Source organism: Poromitra crassiceps (genome assembly GCF_964638095.1).
Source record: "Poromitra crassiceps genome assembly, chromosome: 18".
NCBI lineage: Eukaryota > Metazoa > Chordata > Actinopteri > Beryciformes > Melamphaidae > Poromitra > Poromitra crassiceps.
The window spans coordinates 23,598,140-23,622,034 of record NC_139636.1 but is presented as its reverse complement, the minus strand read 5'-3'; the positions used below and the strand labels follow the sequence as shown (position 1 = coordinate 23,622,034).

Below are 23,895 nucleotides of genomic sequence, written 5' to 3'. Positions count from 1 at the left end.
GTGTGGGGGGGGGGGGGGATCACAGTTGTAATAGTTCTGATGACTTGCGACTTGACTTTGATGACTTGAAAAGGTTTCTTTAAAGTCTTGACAAAAGATCTGTGCTTATGTAAATGACTTTGAGTGAAAGTTATTAAGAGATTTGTCCCAGCATACAACTGAATTTAAATTCTGTTTTCTGAATTTGTATGGACTCATTGAATTTATTGAGGTTGACACACTAATGATCGAAAATCAAACTCATGGTGCTTTTATCCTATTAAAATTATGATATATAGTACAACTACAAACCATGGTACATACTGTACATGTACCATGGTACATGTGGTGTCAAAAATACACATACAGTACACATTAGTACACAATACATACCATAGTATGGTTACAAGTATGGTACAATTTCTTATGGGGTCATTTGGAGTTGTATTAACAATATCTCAACTAGGCTATAATCTTAACATTAATACATTCAACAAAAATAAAACATTTTCCTCATCAAAAAGTATTGAATTTGAAGATCTACAATTTGTACTTTAATTAAAATGTATTGGCTAAATTAATCATAGCAATTCCCATCTACCATCTGAATGATTTTCACTCTGAATAATCTTCACTGTGAACAATCTTTCCATATAGTTTCCTTTGAGATTGGTGACCCCTGCTGATCTCAAATCAAACTGCTATAGATATAGAAATTGTGTTTTAACTTTAAATTTGAATGTTGAGGGTTTAAAACCATAAGTGAAGTAGACATGCTGATACTTAAAAAAAAGGGATAAATAATATTTTGAATACTACACACATAAATCAAGAAGATCACTGTAAAATGCTATGCATTACAGGAGTTATACTCCAGAGCGGCATTTGAACCTGTAAGATCAAGGTCCAAATAGATTGAATTTAGTGAGAAAAATTCTGCCCATGTATTTGGTGTGGAGAAAAAAATGTAGACAATGAATAATCCTGTTAAATTCATTTAAAAACTGTTAGCCTTGCTCTATGCTTTTTTAGGAGAGGTAATCTGTGTTACTCAGTCAGTCAGGGTTCATGAAAGGCAGACATATTTCTAATCAAATCCAAACAAAATGGCCCCAGAAATGTAACATGGCCAATGTTTCTTAGCAGTGTCAAAGTGTTTTAGAATGTATTTTTCCTTTAAGTTCCAAAATTCCCACTCTGGACGATACAGCATTCTGTTCTGTTCTGTTCTAGTAGTACTTAAACTCTCAACCAATGACAAAACATGCTACCACAACACAAGGTGGCTTGATGCACTAAAATTAAAGAGATAAAGAAAAACATGGGTAGAGTTGCAGTTTTTTAATGATAAATATTTTCTCTACATTCATTGCGAATCAATGTCTAGGTGTAACAAAATAACAATAAGGGAGCTGTGGTATCTATTCTCCAGGCATCCGTCCATGTGACGAGTTCCAGTTAGAGCAGTGTGAAGCTGCGCCTCTTGCGGACGGGCCGTCCAGTGTTGCTGCAGTCTGTGTGCCGACAGCTGCACGCCTCCACATGGATGTATGTGTATGGCACCGCGTCGCCATTCAGACAGAGCAAGTCAACAGTGCGGTTGCTGGAATGTGACTCCTGGCAGCAGGAGCAAGAATGCTGCATAGCGGCTGCCATTTCAGAGTATCTGAGCCGGAGAGCAATGGACAGAGGTCGTTATTTGGTAGCCTTGAACTGTTCACAAACTATAACTGTAACTATACTATAACAAAGCATTTTCAACATTTCCACATTGTGTGACTTGAATGAATGAAGAAATATTAGTAATATCACTCTTACTTGGTGAACGTGTTGCAGGAACCTTCACAATATGGCATGTCTACTTCCTGGATAGACTGGCAGCTGTTGTGGTTAATGCGGGTTTTCATGGATTTTAACTTGCAGGCTTTTTCCCTCTCCACACCTTTTTGGAAGAGATACACCATTAGCTTGTTTTCAGTCTAATTACCTTTTACCAAAGGAAAATCACTATGACCAGCTTGGCCTTTTTGGGGAAGCATGCATCAAAAAATGGTAGCGCTGACTTGACCGAGAGCCCAGCATCTCTGGTGGGGCAACATTTTCTCCCAATTGTACTTGGCCAATTTCGCCTGCTGTCCCAGTCTTTGCTCCACCCCCTCTGCTGAGCTGGGGAGAGCCATAAACACATGCTTCCTTCCTCCGATACATGTGTAGTCGCCAGCCGCTTCTTTTCACCTGACAGCGAGGAGTTTCATTGGTAGGACATAGCGTGTGGGAGGATCATGCTACTCCCTCCAGCTCCCCTCCCCCTGAACAGGTGTCCCATCTGATTAGAGGAGGCACAAGTGCAGAGACAGGGGGCTCTATCTTCCCAAAAGCGCTATTTTAGCGTTTGCGCTCATTTAACGCCGTGTGCATTGCAAATTGGGGGCGGACACAAGCGCATGCCTGTGATAACTGTACTGGGCATTGGCTGCCACAAGCCAAAGCAGGCGTTTCAGCGCTAAAATGTGGTGATAGATGGCATTATGCTATCGTCAGCAGCGCGCAATTACTTTGCGCTAAGAGCTTGGAAAAGGACCTCTTACGCGCAAATACCTCTCTGTGCTGGGTGCGGTGCACGGAGATTACTGTTGCACTCCCAGCGCAGAGAGGTATTTGCGCAGTGGAAAGTGGAATTCGTTTTGGATATGTCATTACGCACAGCCTTGCCATGCCAAGACATCAAATTATGCTGCTAAAATTGGGTATTAGCAGATAATTCAGTGAGGCAATCAACTATAACTCACTGAGAAACTTTTATCACATCGCAAAGAGGGAAATTAATTGAGAAAACTTATGGACAATAGACATAGGCTTTTACCTTCATAAGCCGGAGGTTCGTTGGCACCACAGACGATCTGTCAATAAGCTCCCTCTGTCCTCGCACGAGTGAGTACACTCTATTACGCATGGAGATAATTACAGCATATTGCATGCCTCGCACAAACAAACCATTGCGAGACGGGAATCTCATTGGTTTTGATTGATGTAATGCCAAGCCTGGCCTGGCCACGCCTGTGAATAATTCTGGTAGTTAAGACCGCCCAAATCCCGTTTGCGCAGGCATTTCGGGGCGCAGATGATTTTGCCACGGCTCTAATTTGCGCTTGCGACAGGTGCCGTGAACGTTTCCGCATGCCCGCCGAGAATTGCATCCCCAATATATTTTGGGGCTGTTTTAACTTAGAACTGCCTGGAACTGACGGTGAACCCGGGTCTCTGCATGTTGTGGCAACCTTATGCCAGAGACCTTTAAGATAGATAGAGACACACCACTCCAGGCTCTGCCAATAATAAGAAATTGTACTCTTCCCGTCTCCTAAATGGGAGTGGTCATCAGCTTGTGATTGGCTGTCTGTCAGTGGTATGACAGCTGTCGCTCTAAACTCAAAGTGATGCTGTAGTTACAGTAGGCTCATAATAGTCTCAACACCAGACCCATGAGAGTTCTTATGCTGATACACTACATTACTGCATGCTGCAGATCTCTCTGGGTCTGGGACACTGCCCACACCAAACTGCTGATGGAATCCTGGCCAGTGATTCGTGGGTTCAGAATCCTGAACCCACCAATCAGTAATGACTTTAGAGCCCAGGTGCACCCACCCAACCTGACTCTGTTGACTTTTGAAAATTAACCACTCTCTTGTTGGAGCTACTACCTGTCAGCCTTTCAATTGTTCCCCCCTCAAATAGCGGCTGTGAAGTGGCACAGACCCAATTATGTGGTATGCGGAGCGCGTAATATTACGTATATACGTAATACTACATAATATTTGAGTCTGGGGAGAGACTAGGCTCATAGAATCTTTATAGCTGTGACCCACAATGGCACACAAAGATTTTTCGGGAACACTTTACAATAAGGGTCACTAAATTAATGGTTAGTTAATGCTTAATAAGCATTAATAAGCATTAGTTCATGCTTAATAAGCATTAACCAACCCTTAGTTAATCTTTCTTAACTCTAACTCTAACTCTAACCCTAACCATTAACCAACCCTAATAATGCATACATCAATACCTAGTTACCATGAACACCATTAGTTACTAGGCACATTAGTTTACTGTTAATTAAATAATGTACACTTATTGTAAAGTGTTACAGATTCGTTTTAACTCTGGGGGCCAGACGATAGAGTGATTCATGCTAGCAGCTAAAGATGTGTCATACTCACAAACTCTACAACAGCCATTTGCAGCCGTCTGAATTGTATCCTAAGGAGACAAATGCATACCATTTCAAAACCACATTATGTATCACCAAGTGATACATAATGGCTAATGGATAATAATAATAGTTTGCTTCATGCCACAGAATTAACAGTAAGCCTACTGCTATCTTTAAATGTCACTCTACAGATATATTACATTAAATGTGTTCTAGTCAAATCCAGATTATGTTAATTATTTTATTATGAGCAATACTTACAGCCTGGCAGTCTCTCGGATGGAATGGTGGGCAGAGAATTGTTGAACTGGCGGTTGTGAAACTGTCACCGTCCTTAACACAGGTGTAATGTTCACACTGATCCTCAGGTGGTGACCAGATTTCTCCTTGCTGGATGCGAAGGCAGAACGATATACACACAGACACACACACACACACACACACACACACACACACACACACACACACACACACACACAGTGGTCGAATTGCACAATGAGCCATTATAAGCTTCACCATATTGAGTCATTGCCAATATAGATGATGCAGCTTACCGTCAACAGATGCTTGGTCCCATTGACATTGAGGACACAGTGGGTCTGTACACATTTCCCACAGCATTCGTCTGAATCAGTCTCAACATACTCGTGTCCCTGAGAGGATGGAAGAGTTGAGTTGCTGAAGCCTCACTCACATATACAGTAAGAGCACAGTTTGGCAATGTTACTCTATGCACAGCATGCATTTTTATTTTATTGAAGCATGACTAGGGGAAAAAATAGATTTTTCTTACCATTTCACAGTTGTCTTTACATTGCCGGAACTCACAGAATATTCTGAACAGACCACTCTTGGGGTCCACCTCCCTGGAACAGGTGCAATCCTGACATGCCACCACGGGAACTGAAGTACCAGGCTATAGCAAGTACATAAAAGAAATCTGTCCATACTGGTCCTTATAACCACAGTGGTGCAGTGGATAACATTAAATGATAGAAGTGATAGATTTAAATAATTCAGACATTCACATTTTACATTTACCTCGTATTCCACGCCTTTGTGAACGCAAACTCTTTTAGGTTCTAGGAGAGAGACAGGACCCAAGTCAATGGAAATCCAGAGAGGATGCCACTGTTGTCATGATATATTTTATTGTATTGTATTGTAAATATTGTAAATGTCAAATCACATGCTTACCACATGTATTCTCTGGGCAACACTTTCCCTCAGGAACAGTGACTACTGGTATATAGCCAATCTGACATTTCGTGTTGATGGCTGGGCAAGTGTTGCTGTTACATTCTGGGGAGATGACGGTGATAAACAAAATCATGAGTAGCTATTCAAGAATCACCATCAATGAATTACATGCAGAAAACTAAACAGAAGAAATTGCAACAGTGGGGTGTCTCTTACGGCAAACATTAGTGGAACAGCAACGGTCCGATGGATGCGTTTGGTTGACCAGGATGAACCCTGGATTGGTGCAGTTCAGTAGTGGGAGTGCTGGGCACACCTTGGCCTTGCAAGTCACAGCCTTAGTAGACTCTTCGCAGATGCAGTTTTGGCAGTTGTGCTCAAACCTCTCATTAAACTGAAAGAAGGAACCGTAATAGCAACTTAATTCTCACCGTGTATTTCAGCAAGTGAACAACACACAGGGGGATTTTAAGGTCGACTGTTGAGCTCTATTGAAGGCACTATTAGCTCACCTCACGTGGGATGCCATCAGGACCAATACATCCTATATGAAAACAAACACCATGTTAGGGCTGCATGATTGACATGGTTGATGTTATCATATATCATATTCGCTTAATCGTGAGACTGACTCGTGTAAACAAATCACACTTACCACACTTGTCAACACATATGCCGGATTCTTTGTTGAAAAGCTTCATACCATCAGGACAGAAGCAGCCCTCAGTAGTAAAGTTCATGGTGGATTCATTAGGACTGTAATATTCAATCAATTGAAAACACATTAACATTGCTCCTGTCATTTCTCTCGAACAGTTCATTCAATACACTATATTCTACTCTACTTTTTAGCACTCTATTTGAGGCATTTTTAACCAGATACGTCAACATTGATTGGGCACTATTATCCATATCAAAGGAAATACTAACGTGTTAAATACTGTATACGGTAGTTACTACACTTGAAACCTACTTGTCTTCACAGGTTGGTTGCTCTGCAGGACCACATGGCTTGTAAACTTTGTCTGATGGGCAGCCAGTGGCTGTTAGGGAAGAGTGGAATCAGTCAATTTGACCCATAGAATTTAGAAAATAAACATGACATGACATACACATGTTGTATAATAAAACCTACAATAACCTGTTTAATAGGTGCTGCTAAATCCAGCAAAAAAAGTTTACCATATGACCCTATGGGTCTGAAATAAAGTCAAATTGAATATAAAAATATGAATGACCCTTCCTGATCCCAGTCTTTGCAGTAAAATAATGAGGGCTGGCTTACCACACAGTGTGGTGTGGTTCCTCCAGTTCAGGCAAACCCCAGCCTGAACACAGGCAGCAGCATACGTCTGCAAGCTTGTGCACTGCACTGCTGGGTTAACCACATGGCAGCTATCAAAAACACAGCCTTCGTAGAAATTGTCAGGAAGGACAAATGGATGGCATGCCTCAAATACACTGTGGAAATAAACCCCATGTCCAATCCATTAGATTTAAATTGGGATATAACAGGTACCACAAATAACATGGGTCATGTTCCTACAAAATGAAACAGTTATTAAAATGCAATACTGTATGTTGAAGGTGTGCAGATGTAAGTCAACTAATGATTTAGAAAATGTCTACCTGCTCTTAAGCAGATCACATATTGAGTCTGGCTGGCATGGTCTTTGTGTTGGTGGAGGTCCAGGTGGGTTGGTGGGGACCACAGTTGGTATAGGGCAATCGGGCTGCTCTATGTGTGTTGCAGGCCAATAGTCTGCCATTACGGCGCAACGTTCCACCAGCTTGCCGTCAGGCAACATGCAGTCGTCAGCCTGGTTGTTGTTGCATGTTCCTAACATCATAGATAAATACCAATTAACATTACTCTCCAACTTCACAAATTATTTGCCAACATGGCCATTGGAATGAGACATTCTTACCACAGTGGCCCTGTGTGTTTTTGCCAAAGAGTCTAAATGGAAGGGTGACCATAAAGCCAGTTACTCCAAATGTAACTACCACTTGTAGGCGAGGAATCTCCAGAACCATTATAATGGCAGAGGTTACGATCTTTATGCCATGATGGGAATAGGGTAGTTTCAGGCTTACTCCATTTTTGAGAGCCTAAATAACACAAATAATAACATTTTTGACAAAAGGACAAATATCAATCACTGCTGCTCAAACTATGTGACCTCTACATTCACAGCAGTCATTCATTTAATGTACCGTGTTTATGGGGACTTGGAAGAATATATTCACATGACCCCAGCAATGAATATGAACACATTTACCTCCAACTTAGCTGCTCCAATAAGGTTATGATTCTTCAGTGTAATAACTTCTGATCCAAAGGATACAATGATAGATCGAGGACAAGACACATCTTCAGTGGGATCACAGTAAACATTGTCAATATACATCTTTAAGTGGTATTTTTGTATTTTCTCTTCCATTAAGGTGTAGGTACAGTTTCCCTGATAGCTGTAGAAGAGTCCATCAAATGTTATGTAATGGGGGTCTCCCCAGCCTTCACATACACCTGTAAAGAAACAAAAAAAGTCTTACACGGTCAACTATTATTTGTTACTTATGACTTATGAAAGTGAATAAATGGCCATTGCTGTGTATCTTCAGCTACAGACTAACTCACAGTCACAAACGTAATGTCGACAACAGTAGTTCTCATCGTACACAAGAACAGGTTTCTTTCCATTGGTACAAGTGATGTTCTCAGGAGGTGGACATACATATGGAATTATTTCAATTGTATTGTTCTCAATGCATCTGGCCAAGGTGCAGTTGCACAACCAGAAGGTCTCATTTTGCTGATGTGAAAGAAAAAATGGGGGAAAGTCAGCAGTGTTTATAAGTATTTTGCACAAGAAATGTTAAGCTTTAAACACACTGCACTGTAAACTATATTTAAGTTGAAGATAATATAACAACATTTTATAGGTTGGACATGTGAGGGTTCTTACCACTGCATCCCATTCTGGGCACCCAGTGGGGGGTACAACAGGTGTGGGTGCCGGTGTGGTAGGGCAAGGCTTAGTCTTGTTGTGAATCTCACAAATGTCAGAACATATCATAGTGAGACATACACCTGATCCAATGGGTTGCATGTCAAATATCGTTTCTCCTGAAGATGAGGAAAAAAGATTGGAAATTAATTAATCTGTGGTAAACATTAAAACATGAGAATTAATCAGACTCAAGCTAAGATCTAGTAGTGCAGTGACAAAGATAAATCAGTTACATCTTTATACAGCCATAAAAAAGACTCCAAGTAAAGCAGTCAATTTAATGTAATTTAATTTTCTAATTCACATCTACTACCACACTGACTAGGTGCTCATGTTGGTCTCGACCTAGGTTCAAGATGAGGACCAGTCGTGTTACCTCATATCACAATAGGCATCAGTCAAGTGTAATCCTAGTGTGATGTCCGTTATGACAACACAGTCTCACAGAAAATTGTATAATACCAACGTTTTGGACCAACGTTGCTATTTTACAATTTCGGCTCGAAAATTGTAAAATAGTAACGTTCTGAGATTTTAGGGTTAGGATTAGAGTAGGGGGAGGGGTTAGAAACAGAAAATCTCCGTAAAACACGCCCAAACCACGCCCACCGCTGTAGACACATACGTTACCATTTTACAATTTCTTAGCCGAAATTGTAAAATAGCAACGTTTGTCCACAAACGTTGCTATTTTACAATTTTTTTGGAGATCGGGTTGGTTATGACGTGTGTCTCCTGACTCATCACCCCATCCTCAATAGCCAATCAGCCCCTGTCAATATGACAATATGACGTCGGTAATGACGTCACTGCCGAGGCTATGACGTGGCAGTACATATAGCCATGGTCAGCGTGTCATCATCCTCTTTCCCTGATCCTTCACCTCTATGGTCGCTGTACCTGGGCTGATCGTATCCCATCATCTGAAGCTGTGTTTCGCCCCACCCACCTCCCCAGTCCACCACCAACGTCTTGACTCCTGAAGAATTCCCTACGGAGGGGGGGGGGGGATTCTCTATCCTAGTCTGAGCAGATGCCCTCCTCTCTCACCACAAGAGAGGCATCTTACCACGGAGTCGTCATTACGCCAAAGAACTAGTTGCCATGCCATTTCATGCCATATAATTAGTTGCCATGCCATTTGTGAATAAAGCTCCCTTGTTCAATTTCACCCACTGGTCTCTCATGATTGAAATAGAAAATGATGCAAGCTTTAAACTGAATTGGATAATTGGAATTTGCAATACTGTATATAAAATCTAGAATTCGTTCTTACCTGGTTGAAAATGTTTGCCATCAATTATACAGAAGCATCCTGTAGTTCCAGATGTAAAAGGTGTTGTAGTTGATACTGTATGCGGTGGTGAAGTGGTTGTTGTCACAGCAGGAGTGGTTGTTGGCTCTTCAGTTGTAGTAGGAGGTGCAGTTGATATAGTTGTTAATGGTGTAGTACCAGGGATAATGGGTCCTGTAGGTATTTGCACTGTTGTAGTTTGACCAGTGCTTACAATTGGAAATGTTGTTGCAGATGTTGTGGTTGTTGGCTCTTCAGTTGTAGTAGGAGGTGCAGTAGGTGTGGTAGTAGTGCTCCCTGTTGTTGTCGGTGGTGAAGTGGTTGTTGTCACAACAGGAGTGGTTGTTGTTGGCTCTTCAGTTGTAGTAGGAGGTGCAGTAGGTGTGGTAGTAATGCTCCCTGTTGTTGTCGGTGGTGAAGTGGTTGTTGTCACAACAGGAGTAGTTGTTGTTGGCACTTCAGTTGTAGTAGGAGGTGCAGTAGGTGTGGTAGTAGACTTAGTTGTAGTGCTACCTGTTGTTGTCGGTGGTGAAGTGGTTGTTGTCACAACAGGAGTAGTTGTTGGCTCTTCAGTTGTAGTAGGAGGTGCAGTAGGTGTGGTAGTAATGCTCCCTGTTGTTGTCGGTGGTGAAGTGGTTGTTGTCACAACAGGAGTAGTTGTTGTTGGCTCTTCAGTTGTAGTAGGAGGTGCAGTAGGTGTGGTAGTAGACTTAGTTGTAGTGCTCCCTGTTGTTGTCGGTGGTGAAGTGGTTGTTGTCACAACAGGAGTAGTTGTTGGCTCTTCAGTTGTAGTAGGAGGTGCAGTAGGTGTGGTAGTAGTGCTCCCTGTTGTTGTCGGTGGTGAAGTGGTTGTTGTCACAACAGGAGTAGTTGTTGTTGGCTCTTCAGTTGTAGTAGGAGGTGCAGTTGGTGTGGTAGTAGACTCAGTTGTAGTGCTACCTGTTGTTGTCGGTGGTGAAGTGGTTGTTGTCACAACAGGAGTGGTTGTTGGTGGCTCTTCAGGTGTAGTAGGAGGTGCAGAAGTTGTAGTGATCCCTGTTGTTGTCGGCGGTGAAGTGGTTGTTGTCACAACAGGAGTGGTTGTTGGTGGCTCTTCAGGTGTAGTAGGAGGTGCAGAAGTTGTAGTGATCCCTGTTGTTGTCGGTGGTGAAGTGGTTGTTGTCACAACAGGAGTGGTTGTTGGTGGCTCTTCAGGTGTAGTAGGAGGTGCAGAAGTTGTAGTGCTCCCTGTTGTTGTCGGCGGTGAAGTGGTTGTTGTCACAACAGGAGTGGTTGTTGGTGGCTCTTCAGGTGTAGTAGGAGGTGCAGAAGTTGTAGTGATCCCTGTTGTTGTCGGTGGTGAAGTGGTTGTTGTCACAACAGGAGTGGTTGTTGGTGGCTCTTCAGGTGTAGTAGGAGGTGCAGAAGTTGTAGTGATCCCTGTTGTTGTCGGTGGTGAAGTGGTTGTTGTCACAACAGGAGTGGTTGTTGTTGGCTCTTCAGTTGTAGTAGGAGGTGCAGTAGGTGTGGTAGTAGACTTAGTTGTAGTGCTCCCTGTTGTTGTCCATGTAGGTGGAGGTTCACATACATTACAACATTCTACTCTGATCTTATAGTTGAAGCACTTGTCCCTACGCCCCTGATCCTCTCTTCTACATATCAAACCATAACTTACATTACAAGTCACAACTTGGTTAGTAGCACTTACAAAGTCATCATAGTCCTCATCAGGATAGTCTGTTAGTCCACATTCAATGTCAATTGGATTTTCACAGATTTGTTTACCACTGTTAGTGATGTTCTCGTATGTTTCCCAGTCACTTTTGAAACTGTTTCCCACTGTTGTGGGATCATGCTCATCATACCATTCTGACCATTCACAAATTTCAACACAAGGAGTTGTCACAACAGGAGTGGTTGTTGTTGTTGGCTCTTCAGTTGTAGTAGGAGGTGCAGTAGGTGTGGTAGTAGTGCTCCCTGTTGTTGTCGGTGGTGAAGTGGTTGTTGTCACAGCAGGAGTGGTTGTTGGTGGCTCTTCAGGTGTAGTAGGAGGTGCAGAAGTTGTAGTGATCCCTGTTGTTGTCGGTGGTGAAGTGGTTGTTGTCACAACAGGAGTGGTTGTTGGTGGCTCTTCAGGTGTAGTAGGAGGTGCAGAAGTTGTAGTGCTCCCTGTTGTTGTCGGCGGTGAAGTGGTTGTTGTCACAACAGGAGTGGTTGTTGGTGGCTCTTCAGGTGTAGTAGGAGGTGCAGAAGTTGTAGTGATCCCTGTTGTTGTCGGTGGTGAAGTGGTTGTTGTCACAACAGGAGTGGTTGTTGGTGGCTCTTCAGGTGTAGTAGGAGGTGCAGAAGTTGTAGTGATCCCTGTTGTTGTCGGTGGTGAAGTGGTTGTTGTCACAACAGGAGTGGTTGTTGGTGGCTCTTCAGGTGTAGTAGGAGGTGCAGAAGTTGTAGTGATCCCTGTTGTTGTCGGTGGTGAAGTGGTTGTTGTCACAACAGGAGTGGTTGTTGGTGGCTCTTCAGGTGTAGTAGGAGGTGCAGAAGTTGTAGTGATCCCTGTTGTTGTCGGTGGTGAAGGGGTTGTTGTCACAACAGGAGTGGTTGTTGGCTCTTCAGTTGTAGTAGGAGGGGCAGTTGTGCCACATGGTTCATTTGTAAATATCACTGTTGCATTGATGCAAATTGCGTAGTAGCACATTCCCAAGTTGTCAGTCACATTGTAAATAACTTCATTTTCCTCATATACTGTCCCATTGTAAAAACATCCATCACACTTCTCAACACATATCTGCTTTCCTTCATCAAATATGGGCTTATCTTCTGGGCATCCTGGGTAACAGCCTGTAACAATCCCAGCATAATCAGTTTAAGTAGTGATATATTTAGTGACATAGTTAATGTTATGTTAGACACTAGTGTTGTGTTGGTGGTCTTTGGGTTACTGTACTTATGTTATTACACAGCCAAGTAAGCCAAATAGTACAGTTTTCTCTATCAGTTTAGAACGATAGATTTGAACGTAATATATTTAAACAGGAACAAGGGAAAACAATGTGTAAATTGTACCTTCCAGGATGGGTATAGAGTTGCCGCATATTCCATCTGGGTGCAAACAGGTCTTGAAGCAAGGTGTATGACAAGGGTGGTAGTGCCACTGGCATTCATTTGGGCCATTGTAGTAATCACAAAAGACAGCTAAGTGGGGAAAGATGAATGTTAATTTTCTATTTGAAAAAAACAAAACTTGATTTAAAATGACTCAAATCATAAGCAATAATATCGTAATAATCCTGACCAAGCACTTATTAGAAATTGCCCTGTTTTTCTGAAATAAGTTAATTATCTCACCTTGTTATTTCAGAAAAACAGGGCAAAAAAATCTACTCTGTTTTTCTGAAAAACAGCCTTTTTACATGAAAACGTCTCAGAATTCTGAGAAAATGTATCTTATTAATTCAGAATTCAGAATTAATTATTAATTCTGATTAATTAATCCATTTGCCTTTGACAAATGACTGTTTTTTTTGTTGCATAATTGTAGATGTTTGCTTTGTTTTTTGCGTTTTCTTTTTTTGTCCCGTCTTTTTTTGTGTGGGTGCTGCTAATTAGTTTGGCTTAGCCTAAAGGTAAAATTATTGTTTACTTACGACAGATTTCTGGGGTTCTCCATGCAACACATGCACCAGCTTCATTGCAAGCCTGAGCATAAGCTGCTACCGCTGTGCAGAAACACTCACAGTCTCCTCCAGTGTCACAGGCACACGAGTCTTTCACACAGTTTTCATAAAATGGAGCAGGATCTACCTGTGCAGTCATTCAAATCGCATTATAGAACTGATTTTGAAAGCTGTCTCCCCCCCCCATTAAATACCAATGATAAATCAGAAACAAATATGCATTTTACCTTTCTGTGGCAGTTTTTGAAAGTATCTCCTTTTATAATGCTGCATTGCATTGAAGCCCAGTAATGTCGATTGGGGTTTGCTGCACAAGGGTCAACATTTGCTACTGCGTCTGGGCAACTGCTGGACACTTTCCAGCTGTTTGCAAACTCTATGGGATTGCTCACGATGATCTGACCCTGGGTGGTGAAGTCATTCTGTCCATCTCCATCAAAATCTCCACACAGGCCACATACCTCTCCCTAGTACAGCAAGATAAGAGGACACAATGAGCTCATTACATGTCTGTGCACAGTATTCCAGGTGAATACTATTTATTACAAAGAACAGGCATTTTCCAGGCATGTGCATCCTTGTACACATTAATAAACAGAATATTCCTCATGGGATCTGAGTTTACACAAGCCACATATACCAACAGCTACGATATGAAAAAAGGTGTATAAATGCCTTATGTCTTTGCCTTTGCCAATAACAATACTGTATTCCAGGTAGCTACCGGTAATCTACTTTAAAGTTATAATCCATAAGATTTCAGTTTTGTTCTCTTGGGTGGCACCTATGGTGATGAGTGGTAATTGCAGGTGAGATACAAACTGTTGCATAATGTGACATTAGTCAGTTTGTTTGTTTGGTTGTTTGTTTGTTTGTTTGTTTGTTTGGCCATAGTAATCACCCATAATGTTAGCAGAGACCGGAAAAAAGTAGCTTGTTATCCTACTTCACACAAGAGTTGTCAGGAACCTACAGTAACCTGTAGCGTGAGTCATGGGTCATGGGATTGGGCCATAGGCTCAATCACCACTGTGTTAACTCACTATCAGATAGATAGTGACTTAACAGATATTTATTTAGACGAAAATCTTTGAGATTATAACTTTAACTCACATAGCTCTTGTTAGGATTTATATTATTTATTTTGCTTATAATGATTTAAATTGTAATGCTAAAATAATGTATGGTATGTCTCACATGAAAGGTACAATTCTACAAATGCCGATAAAGCTTTATGATTAGCATCCAAGAAATCGATCTTCAAAGACAACTGGACTACAGATTAGTATAGAAAGTATGGAACTTCCCAAACGTATTGCTCCAACCCTAAACATTTCTTGAAATGCTTAACTCTTAAAAATCTTGAGATATTACATGTAACGGCACTCATTTATATTCATTGAAGTATTTACAGTAGACTTAAAATGTGACTCACGCTGTGGTGTGGCTCCAGGATGATGCGGACGGTGGTTTTGCGATCCCACAGCACTGTCAGACCAACAGCAGATTCAATGACCAGATACAAGCCAAGATTCCTTATGTTGTACTTAATGTGAGCGCCATGTCCCAGGTCCACCACCTCAGATGTTCCCTTTGACAGTTTGATTTCTGTTCTCTGTGATGTTAAGGAGAATTCAGTTATTTTCAAATTGCAATGTAAAAACTGCAGTGTGAGAAACTGCTCGATTGATTTATCCCCGTACAGTTCACTTTAGTTTGCCATGACGTCTTACCCCCAGTTGAATTCTGACATATTTGGAGCAAGTGGTGCCTGTAGATCCACATGGTTCATTTTGTGTGACAACTAGGAAGTTGTCCTCTACTGTCTTATTGCCACATTTGTTCTTAAAACACACAAAAAAGTCATTTACCATTTTGCATAGATGACAATTAGATGATGACCAATACACCGAATCAAATCACACCTCAGTTTTGAGCAATATTAGAGTGCAATATTTTGCAATCTAAGGAAGGCTAGATCGTTTAGTTACCAAAAATGTTCATTCACAATCATAATTATGAAAAGCTTTCCTCTTCAAATGAAGGGATGTCAACATTGCATAATTTTCGCACGAGTCGCATTTTTTCAAGTAATAATTTCTTTACTGGCTTTTAGCCCTTGGCGCATTCAGGATTAACACAAAATTAGCATTCTAGAAATATATACTGTATATCTATAGGCGAGCATAATGTTAGTGTGTATGGTTTTGTCATGCATTGTTTACCTTTATAGCAATATAGCCACAATCTCCACTAAATCCGTATGTATTCTGATCAAACGTATTGTAATGACCACTTCCGTAAATGCTGCATGTTCCTGGGCATTTTGTTTCAGTGCACTCCCAATTCCCACTGTTGCAGGTACTAGATGTGTAAGATAGGAGTTTAAAAAAAGGTATAATGGATTAAAATATTCAGACAGATAATGTAATATGTTTATCATACTATCAATTATCAAAACAAGAGCATACCAGTTATTGCACTGAATAGAGATTTGGCTCCCAGAGGCGTAGGGAAACCCGTTATGGTAGCATGGACAGTCATGTCGTTTCACACAGGAACCTTTGCCATCGTCAATGAGGCCACTTGGACACTGACAGCCAGATTTACACTCTGTGGCATCCTGGGGGGACAAAAAGATCACAAAGAAAAAGGACAAAAATGACTGACTGTTAAGCTACTGATAATGTGTGTGATAATGTGATAATGTTTATACTGTGTGTAGAGCAAACTCTCTGGAAACTAACTAGAGACAGTGGGTCACATCTTAAAAATATTGCACTAGTAAACTGAAGTACCGTACTAAAGTAAATTGAGGAAATAAATATTAAGCCTAGTTATTTACTGTATGGCTGAGAGGTTGACTTGTATAGAGCAGATAATTCAACTCACACAATAATCACTGTCCAGATTTCTACAGGTTTGAGCACACTCCTGCTCTCCTGTTCCTGCAGTGGAGCAGTTGAAGAAAACCTTTGGAGAAGGACATGCTGAAACAGAAGAAGACATTCGATTTTACTGAAAGAAATGTCCTGTCAACTAAAATGATATACTGGTAATCTAATGTGCTTATGTAACACTTCAAACATAATAATAATCATAATAATCATAATCATAATAATAATTACTTGATGAGCGGGCTCTCCAAGAACGGCAATGAAGCTTTCCATTGGTGCATACACTAGAAAGATATCAAAGATCAACACAAAGGGACTTAAAAATAATTACATTTCTGTACACCTTTATATGCGTTTGTTTATCTTTATAGATGCTGAAAATCCTTAGTCCAGGATACTTGTACAAAACATTAAATGAGGCAGGTCTGTGTAGAGAAAATTACAGTTGTAAAAGTTTCAAAGTCAGATGTCAGTAATATAACTAACCAGTGCTCATCATTGCTACTGATGGACTTTCCTGGTTTGATGTGGGCTCCATCATGATAGCAGGGACATTTTGCCATGGGCACACAGATGCCGCTGTCATCCAGGTAGAGACCCTCAGGGCAGGAGCAGCCATCCACCGGCAAGAAGTTGGACGTGCAGCTCTGCTGCTCTGAGCCTAGCGATCTGCATGTCAGCTGGCATCGCTGAATCTTGTAGGAGAAAGTCTGAGACACTGGGCAGCTCCTTGTGTATTGATCTGTTTTGTGTCAGATATGAGGGCATGGTTCATTCATAGTCTAACAACACAGGTTTAGTAATAAAAGCTTAGGAAACCATCCATCCTTACCACACACGTTCTCTCTCCAGTCTGTCAGGAACGCTCCCTTTGATGCACAGGCTCGTGCGTAGGAGGAGAAGACGGCACACAGACAGGCCTCACTCTTCTCACAGTTACAGCTGGCATAGGTACATCGCTGCAGAACATAAGAAGAGACAAGAAGCTTGTTTAGGGCATTGCAATCCCAACAGAATGTCAACAAATGAGAGAGAACTAGAAAGGCTGCACGATACCTTGTAGTACATCTCAGGATCAACCATTGCATGGCACTGGGCAAAAGTACTTTTGGGGTTTCTTAGCAAGGAGCACCAGTGTTCAGCGTACCTCTCTGGGGACAGATAAGTAGTATTTTACATGTACTGTATGTATTTTTGTATTATAGCTTATACATTGTAGAAGTATTGTATAATATACAACATGCGGACTTGAAATAACAACAGTTTCAAGCGGGGGAATCACAATCAAAGAGACACACTAGGCAAAGGAAAAGGAAGGAAAATAAGATAATAAGCCGTCACTGTATGACTAGAGATCATCAGAATCAGAATCACTTTTATTGCCACAATAATGCAAGATTACATTCAAGGAATTTGTCTTAGTGTAAGTATGCAGTGTAGCAGTCATATCAATATCAATATTCAGAGATGAAAAATCTAAAAGGCAAAGTCACAAAATTGCAGGTGCAGTCCAATATTTACAATATATACACGAATAGGAGTGTTAAATAAGCATTCAATAGGGATCTACAGTCTAAGCAGTCTGCAATGTATTTAAAAGAGTAATCTAATTGAGTAAAATGTTCTGGTAGGAGAAGCAGTATAATACTTTAATGTAACGAGTGTATGATGGGGGGGCTCATGTCAGTGGGGGGGGGTTGGTAGAGTACTTAGTAGAGGGGGCTTTTTGGCCTTAGTGCAGCATACCATTTTCCATGCTGAGGGAACAGGGGTTGTCCAGTCTCTCCTCTCTCTCTTGGCAGATGAGGTTAGACTTCCAGGAGTTACCAAAAGAAGATGCTGTACCCTCCACCACCCCCTGAGGGCTCTTCATATCATCAGACAGGACCATATTGTAGTTCCCACATAAACCTAAAACAAACAAACACCATTATTAGGCAGCGCTTGCCCCTCCCTCATTACCACCACTGAGGTGCCCTTGAGCAAGGCCCTTAACCCCAACCGCTCCAGTGGAGCTGCTCAGTGGCCAGCAGATCAGTTGTACTGGTCTTCTTCCAGGTATGAATGTGTGTGTGAATGTGAACAGGGTGCTCATGAAAAAGACAGCATTGCTCTCAGTGAGACTCACCCTGTATAAATAAAGGTTTAAAAAGTGACCCATTTCAGCACTACTGACCAAATAGAAGTGAGACTGTTGATTCAGTAAAGCATAGTACCAAATATACTCTGTTGTAGCCATGAATATGTTTACCAGTAAAGTGTGTGCATTTATGTGCTGTCAGATCAGGTCAGGTGGATTGAAGAGCCTAAATTGTCTATAGGCAATTTTGGCAATTTTGTTATTATTTTCATAAATTGATTTAGTGGGTACCCAAAAATAACCAGTGAAAGTTTCGGATACTTGACCAGCGAAATATATTCTACTACTGGTTATTAATTTTACTATATTATGTTAAAATGGGAATGTTTTTTCTTTGTGAAAAATAGCTTTTTTGGAGATAAGCGTCTGTGCTGGACAGCGACAGATGTATATGATGTGTATGTAATATGAATATGATGTACTGTATGATATCTAAAGTCCTTTGATACATGCTTATGGTAAAGTGCTATATAAATAAAACTAAACTAGACTTTTCTTATCTGACATGCTGTATGAGGCAAAAAATAATTTCTCTATAGTCTAATAAAATCATCAGCATTATCTTCTTTATCACTAATATTATCATCCTCATCAGACAAATAACACACACACACACACACACACACACACACACACACACATTATGTAATACGTATATTATTGTATCTTATTGCGTTCATACTGCACTGTGACATACTTTACAAGGATACTGCAAATGTAATAACGTACCGCGTGTCTTTGTCTTGTAGCTCTGTTCCAGGGTGACGTAGACTTGCATGAGAGGAACGTGCTGGATCTGCATCTGCAACCCAAAACTGGTCTGGAGCAAGATGTGAAAGGATGAAGCCTGGAATATGTTGATGTCACCTATACGGAAGATACAAAATAGAAATGTGAGTTTGCTGATGATGTACAAATCAAATGTGAAAATATTTAACCTTTATTTAACCAAATAAAAAGCATTGAGAAATAAATCTCTTTTACAATGCTGACCTGGCCAAGAAGGCAGCAAAAATCACATGTCAGAGCATGACAAAGACAATACTTACTATTACAACATGGGAAACAATTAAAACAGAATAAAGAAAATACATAAAAAAGATGCACAAAAGCACATTACAGAAGGTGTTCTGTTACACATTTCGACAGCTAATGGTGAGGACCTCTGTGATCTTTATCTATCTGTCTATCTATCAATCAATCTTTCTATCTATCTATCTATATAAAAGGGAGCAAGTGGGCAATGTTTGTCCGTCTGCTGTCTGTTTAAATGTTTGTCCTACTGATGATGTCATAGGCATTGTGACATCACAGGTGATGTCATAGGCATTGTGACATCATCAGTGATATAAGAGCAATTGTGATGTCATCAGTGTTGCGAAGTTGGGCAAACACTGTCACAATGTCTATGAATCATCAGTGATATGACATCATCAGTGATTGATCAAAATCGTGCGGTGAGCCCACGCTACGGGCAAGCCTAGGGTTTCGTCCCCTAGTGTTTGAAACTAGCCAAAGAAATAAGAGGGTCCAGTTTAAGTCAAGCTTGTAAGTCATTCCAAGACCAAGGGCCAAAATAAGATACTCCTTTTTTCAGCCTCAGTCCTCACACTTCGCACTTCAAAACGAAGGCAAGTGCTGAATCTAAGGCTGTAAGAGTTGCGTACCTCTGTAAATAACTGTAATAACGGTTTACAGACTGCACCTGCTGTTTCATACAGAATTTCTAAAGTTTCAATCAGTTCCTTGCAGTTTCCTATTATATGACATATCTCCTACCTGTTTGGTAGGGCAAACTGATAACCTGCATGTTGTGCTTTGCCTTTCCATCAGCTGTAAACACTAACACCTGCAGAAAAACACCAATGCTCATCAGAAAGTTGGAACAGTATATGAACAGTGTAAATATAATATAATATATATAATCCTTTTCAGATAACAGGTTACAACTTACATTGTTCCTGTCATTGTTCAGCAGGACCTTAAGGGTCTTAAGACAAGTGTCAAACTCGTGGCTCACACACGGCACCAACTGGGCCAAGATGGTGAATTTGGGGCTGGCATCATCCTGAAACATACACAGTGTGAGCAACAACTCAATGAATTAGATTTTATATGTTTACTGTTAGTAAGAACTAAGAACTAAAATAACTCATTCACCTTGCTTTCCACCTTAGCTAGGGTGTAATAACAGTCTCCATGGAAGGTGTAGGCTTTCCCATCAAAGGTAGTTACATAGGAACCCTCTTCAACTGCACATGTAGCAGGACTTTTTAGGCTCTTACAAGACCATCTACCCTCATAACACGTACTGAAACAAACGAAATGATTTGAGGTAGAAAGGGAAATGTGGTTTAAAAAAATTAAGGCAGTTTCATTGAAGTATACACATAATCATACACAAAGCAGCAGAGAATATATTATTTATATTAAGAAACATTTGACATACCATTCCTCTCTGTCCTGTCTGTAAACCTCCCCTGTGTTGTAGACTTTATCATGCTTGCATTGACACTCAGACTGAGGGATACATCCTCTCTTGGAAATATCATCAAACACCGTTCCTGAAGTAGACACAGTTGACGTAAACATTTTAGGCGACAGTGTATATTTGAAGCTAATAAAAGGGGAAATATTTTTTGTTTTTGTTTTTTGCAAGAGATGTATGTGCAGGACTAACCGTCAGGGCAGAAGCAGCCGTCCATTTTGTGCTCCTCACACAGCGAGCTTATGTCTGAGTATGTACAAGTATCCATGCAAGGGGAACCACTCTCTTCATACACCATGTTGAATGGGCACTGCTTAGCTGAAACAGGAAAAGTAATTAACCTCATGAGGAGTGAGGATATAGTACAATTAAATACAGCATCACAAAGAAAGATTTAATTATTATTAAGGACGCACGCATGCACGCGCGCGCACACACACATATATACACACATATATATATTATATATATATACGGTGTATATATATATATATATATATATATATATATATATATATATATATATATATATATATATATATATATACGGTGTACATATATATATATATATATGGTGTGTATATATATATATATATATATATATATATATATATATATATATATATATAGATATATAGATATATAGATATATATATATATATATACCGGTATGTATATATATATAACCAAAAGTAATACTGATAAATAAGAAAGATAACAGGAAAAGAGACAGGCAGAAATGTAGAAAAGCTAAGGAATAAAGAGAAGATATATATATAGATATATATATATATATATAGATATATATATATATATATATATATATATATATATATATATATATATATATACCGGTATGTATATGTAATATATATATAACCAAAAGTAATACTGATAAATAAGAAAGATAACAGGAAAAGAGACAGGCAGAAATGTAGAAAAGCTAAGGAATAAAGAGACAGGGCAGAAAAAAGTCTGTGTAACTACACCTTACCACAGAACTGAGGCGTCCTCCAGTGGGGCGGCTGCCCTCCAGCATGGGAACACTGACGGGAATACTCTGACAGGGTGCTGCAGACACAGAAGTAATCTGTGTGGTTGCTGCAGCCACACATGTCCTGCACACAGGCCTGGATGTAAGGCTCAGGGTTCAGCAGGGCGGTGCACGGGCTCCAGGACTCCGAGCGCAGCATCTTCTCACAGGCGCTTCGCTAAAAAGGGACAGAGGATAAAAATATAGGCAAAGTTACTGAGTCAAAGCATATTATAATACTACATCTCTACTGGTCACACTGGACAGATGTCAAACTCACAAACTCCTTGCACATGTCCGGCACAGTCGCAGCATCTAGTGGCTCATCTTCCTCTTCGTAGGGATCCTCACAGTCATCATTAGGACGATGGACTTTCTGTCTATTGCCAAACTCAATGGGGGTGATTTTTCGATCTGCGTATAATTGGATTCATAGCAGCTGATGACTGAATATCAAATAATGTGCAGTATGTGTTTGAGAAATACAGTAAATGCATAAACAAAACAACCAACCATTATGAATGAACTCATTGTAAACTGAAACCCCATTGAAGTCTCCACAAAGTCCACAAGTGCGATTGGCATACTCAGGATCCAGTTCCACCTGAAACAGACACAGCAATGGGAACTTTTAACCATGGTTTTGGAATTGTATTATGGATGATAGAGGGAATTAAGAAAGTCGACCAGCCTTTACATATTAGCAATGGCCTGATAACAGTTTTCCTTGGTAAATGTCATTCATAATTACAGTAAACCATGCTTCAAGTTTCAAGTTTATTTGGATACCCATTAGCTACAGCATTGCGGCAGCACAAGTATTCTGAGGTAGAGATTAGAATTTTACCCTCACATTTATTTCTGGAATATCTTCTCATCTTCAATCAAATATGTGCCAATCACAGATCAATCATTCTGCATAAAAGCTTTTTGAAATAATGTCACACAAAATCATACACAGCTGAGCTGTATAATTCATAAGAGTCTTAACACCATTCTCAATGTATTATAACATACGGCATACTGCTATTCTCTGTTGTGTTGTGTTTTGATTGTTATCCACTTATATGTTTATATTGTGATGCCCCATACAATACACTTAATGGATAATGGATGGACAATACACTCAATTCATTATTCGGAAACAGCAATATACCAGATTTAAACATTTGTTATGTTTTTACCATGACTGCATCATCACCGTTCCACATGACAACGATGCCGACTTTGGACTGGAGCTTGAAGTAAACTGCGTTTCGTTCCAGTTGAACTCCTGCGTTATAGTATGGCATATCGATGCTGGGAGAGAGAGATATATAAATACAGTACAGTACAATATGTGTGTATCTGTTATCTTGATTATAATGCATCCACATTCAACAAAAGAGAAGTACAGGTAGGGATCAAAGCAATGGAGTTTGGTTATACTTACGGATCATCGTTCACGGTGACGATTGTCTTAGTCAGGTGGAATGAAAGGTCATTGATGGTGACCACTACATAGCTGACAGTAGGGTTTCCACCAGCCTCACTTCTCTTCACATGCACTGAGAACTCTTGGTGAGACTCATGGCAGTCTGAGGCCAGATTATACTCACACAGGCCGGGGAACTGGTACACATCCCCATCAAAGGTGTTGAAGTGCTCTCTGCCCCATGTGCTGCATATGACGTTGACATGGTTGGGAGCTGTGGAGGCAGAATATGACAGAAATGTATTTACCGGTGTTCTTAACACTTCATCATTATGATTATTTATTTGGACAACAGTATTCTCTTAAAACAAATGTAAGTTGACAAATACCGACTACAGTGCTGTACATTAAACATTCGTATTTATAAAGCAGAATAACTCATTGACCCAGTCCTGTAAATGATGCCAGAGAATCCAAAACGACTGTGGTCTTACCCTTTCTGGCCTGGACATTGATGAGGCTGGTAACTGACAGAGCCAGGGAGCACAGCCAAAAACAGCCCCACCTCAT

The 23,895-nt window shown here is 40.4% G+C and overlaps 1 protein-coding gene across 1 annotated transcript; it reads right to left on the bottom strand.

Annotated features, from left to right (window-relative positions):
• Positions 1-1,392: 1,392 nt before the first annotated feature.
• muc2.1 (mucin 2.1) lies at positions 1,393-23,895 on the bottom strand (the record flags this gene model as incomplete). Its single annotated transcript, XM_083654773.1, has 44 exons — positions 1,393-1,645; positions 1,798-1,921; positions 4,200-4,239; positions 4,747-4,845; positions 4,986-5,108; positions 5,234-5,274; positions 5,390-5,494; positions 5,609-5,786; positions 5,905-5,936; positions 6,048-6,148; positions 6,366-6,435; positions 6,678-6,853; positions 7,022-7,232; positions 7,321-7,504; positions 7,675-7,922; positions 8,034-8,208; positions 10,248-10,426; positions 11,545-11,548; positions 12,267-12,517; positions 12,743-12,871; positions 13,324-13,480; positions 13,581-13,820; positions 14,789-14,968; positions 15,087-15,197; positions 15,579-15,717; positions 15,825-15,976; positions 16,246-16,326; positions 16,482-16,534; positions 16,756-16,992; positions 17,083-17,209; positions 17,307-17,401; positions 17,997-18,161; positions 19,120-19,257; positions 20,170-20,239; positions 20,345-20,458; positions 20,551-20,701; positions 20,840-20,954; positions 21,071-21,196; positions 21,873-22,089; positions 22,192-22,325; positions 22,425-22,515; positions 23,096-23,210; positions 23,344-23,599; positions 23,820-23,895. 44 exons carry the CDS (start codon positions 23,893-23,895, stop codon positions 1,438-1,440), a joined length of 6,018 nt encoding a protein of 2,005 aa, XP_083510899.1. The 3' UTR covers positions 1,393-1,437.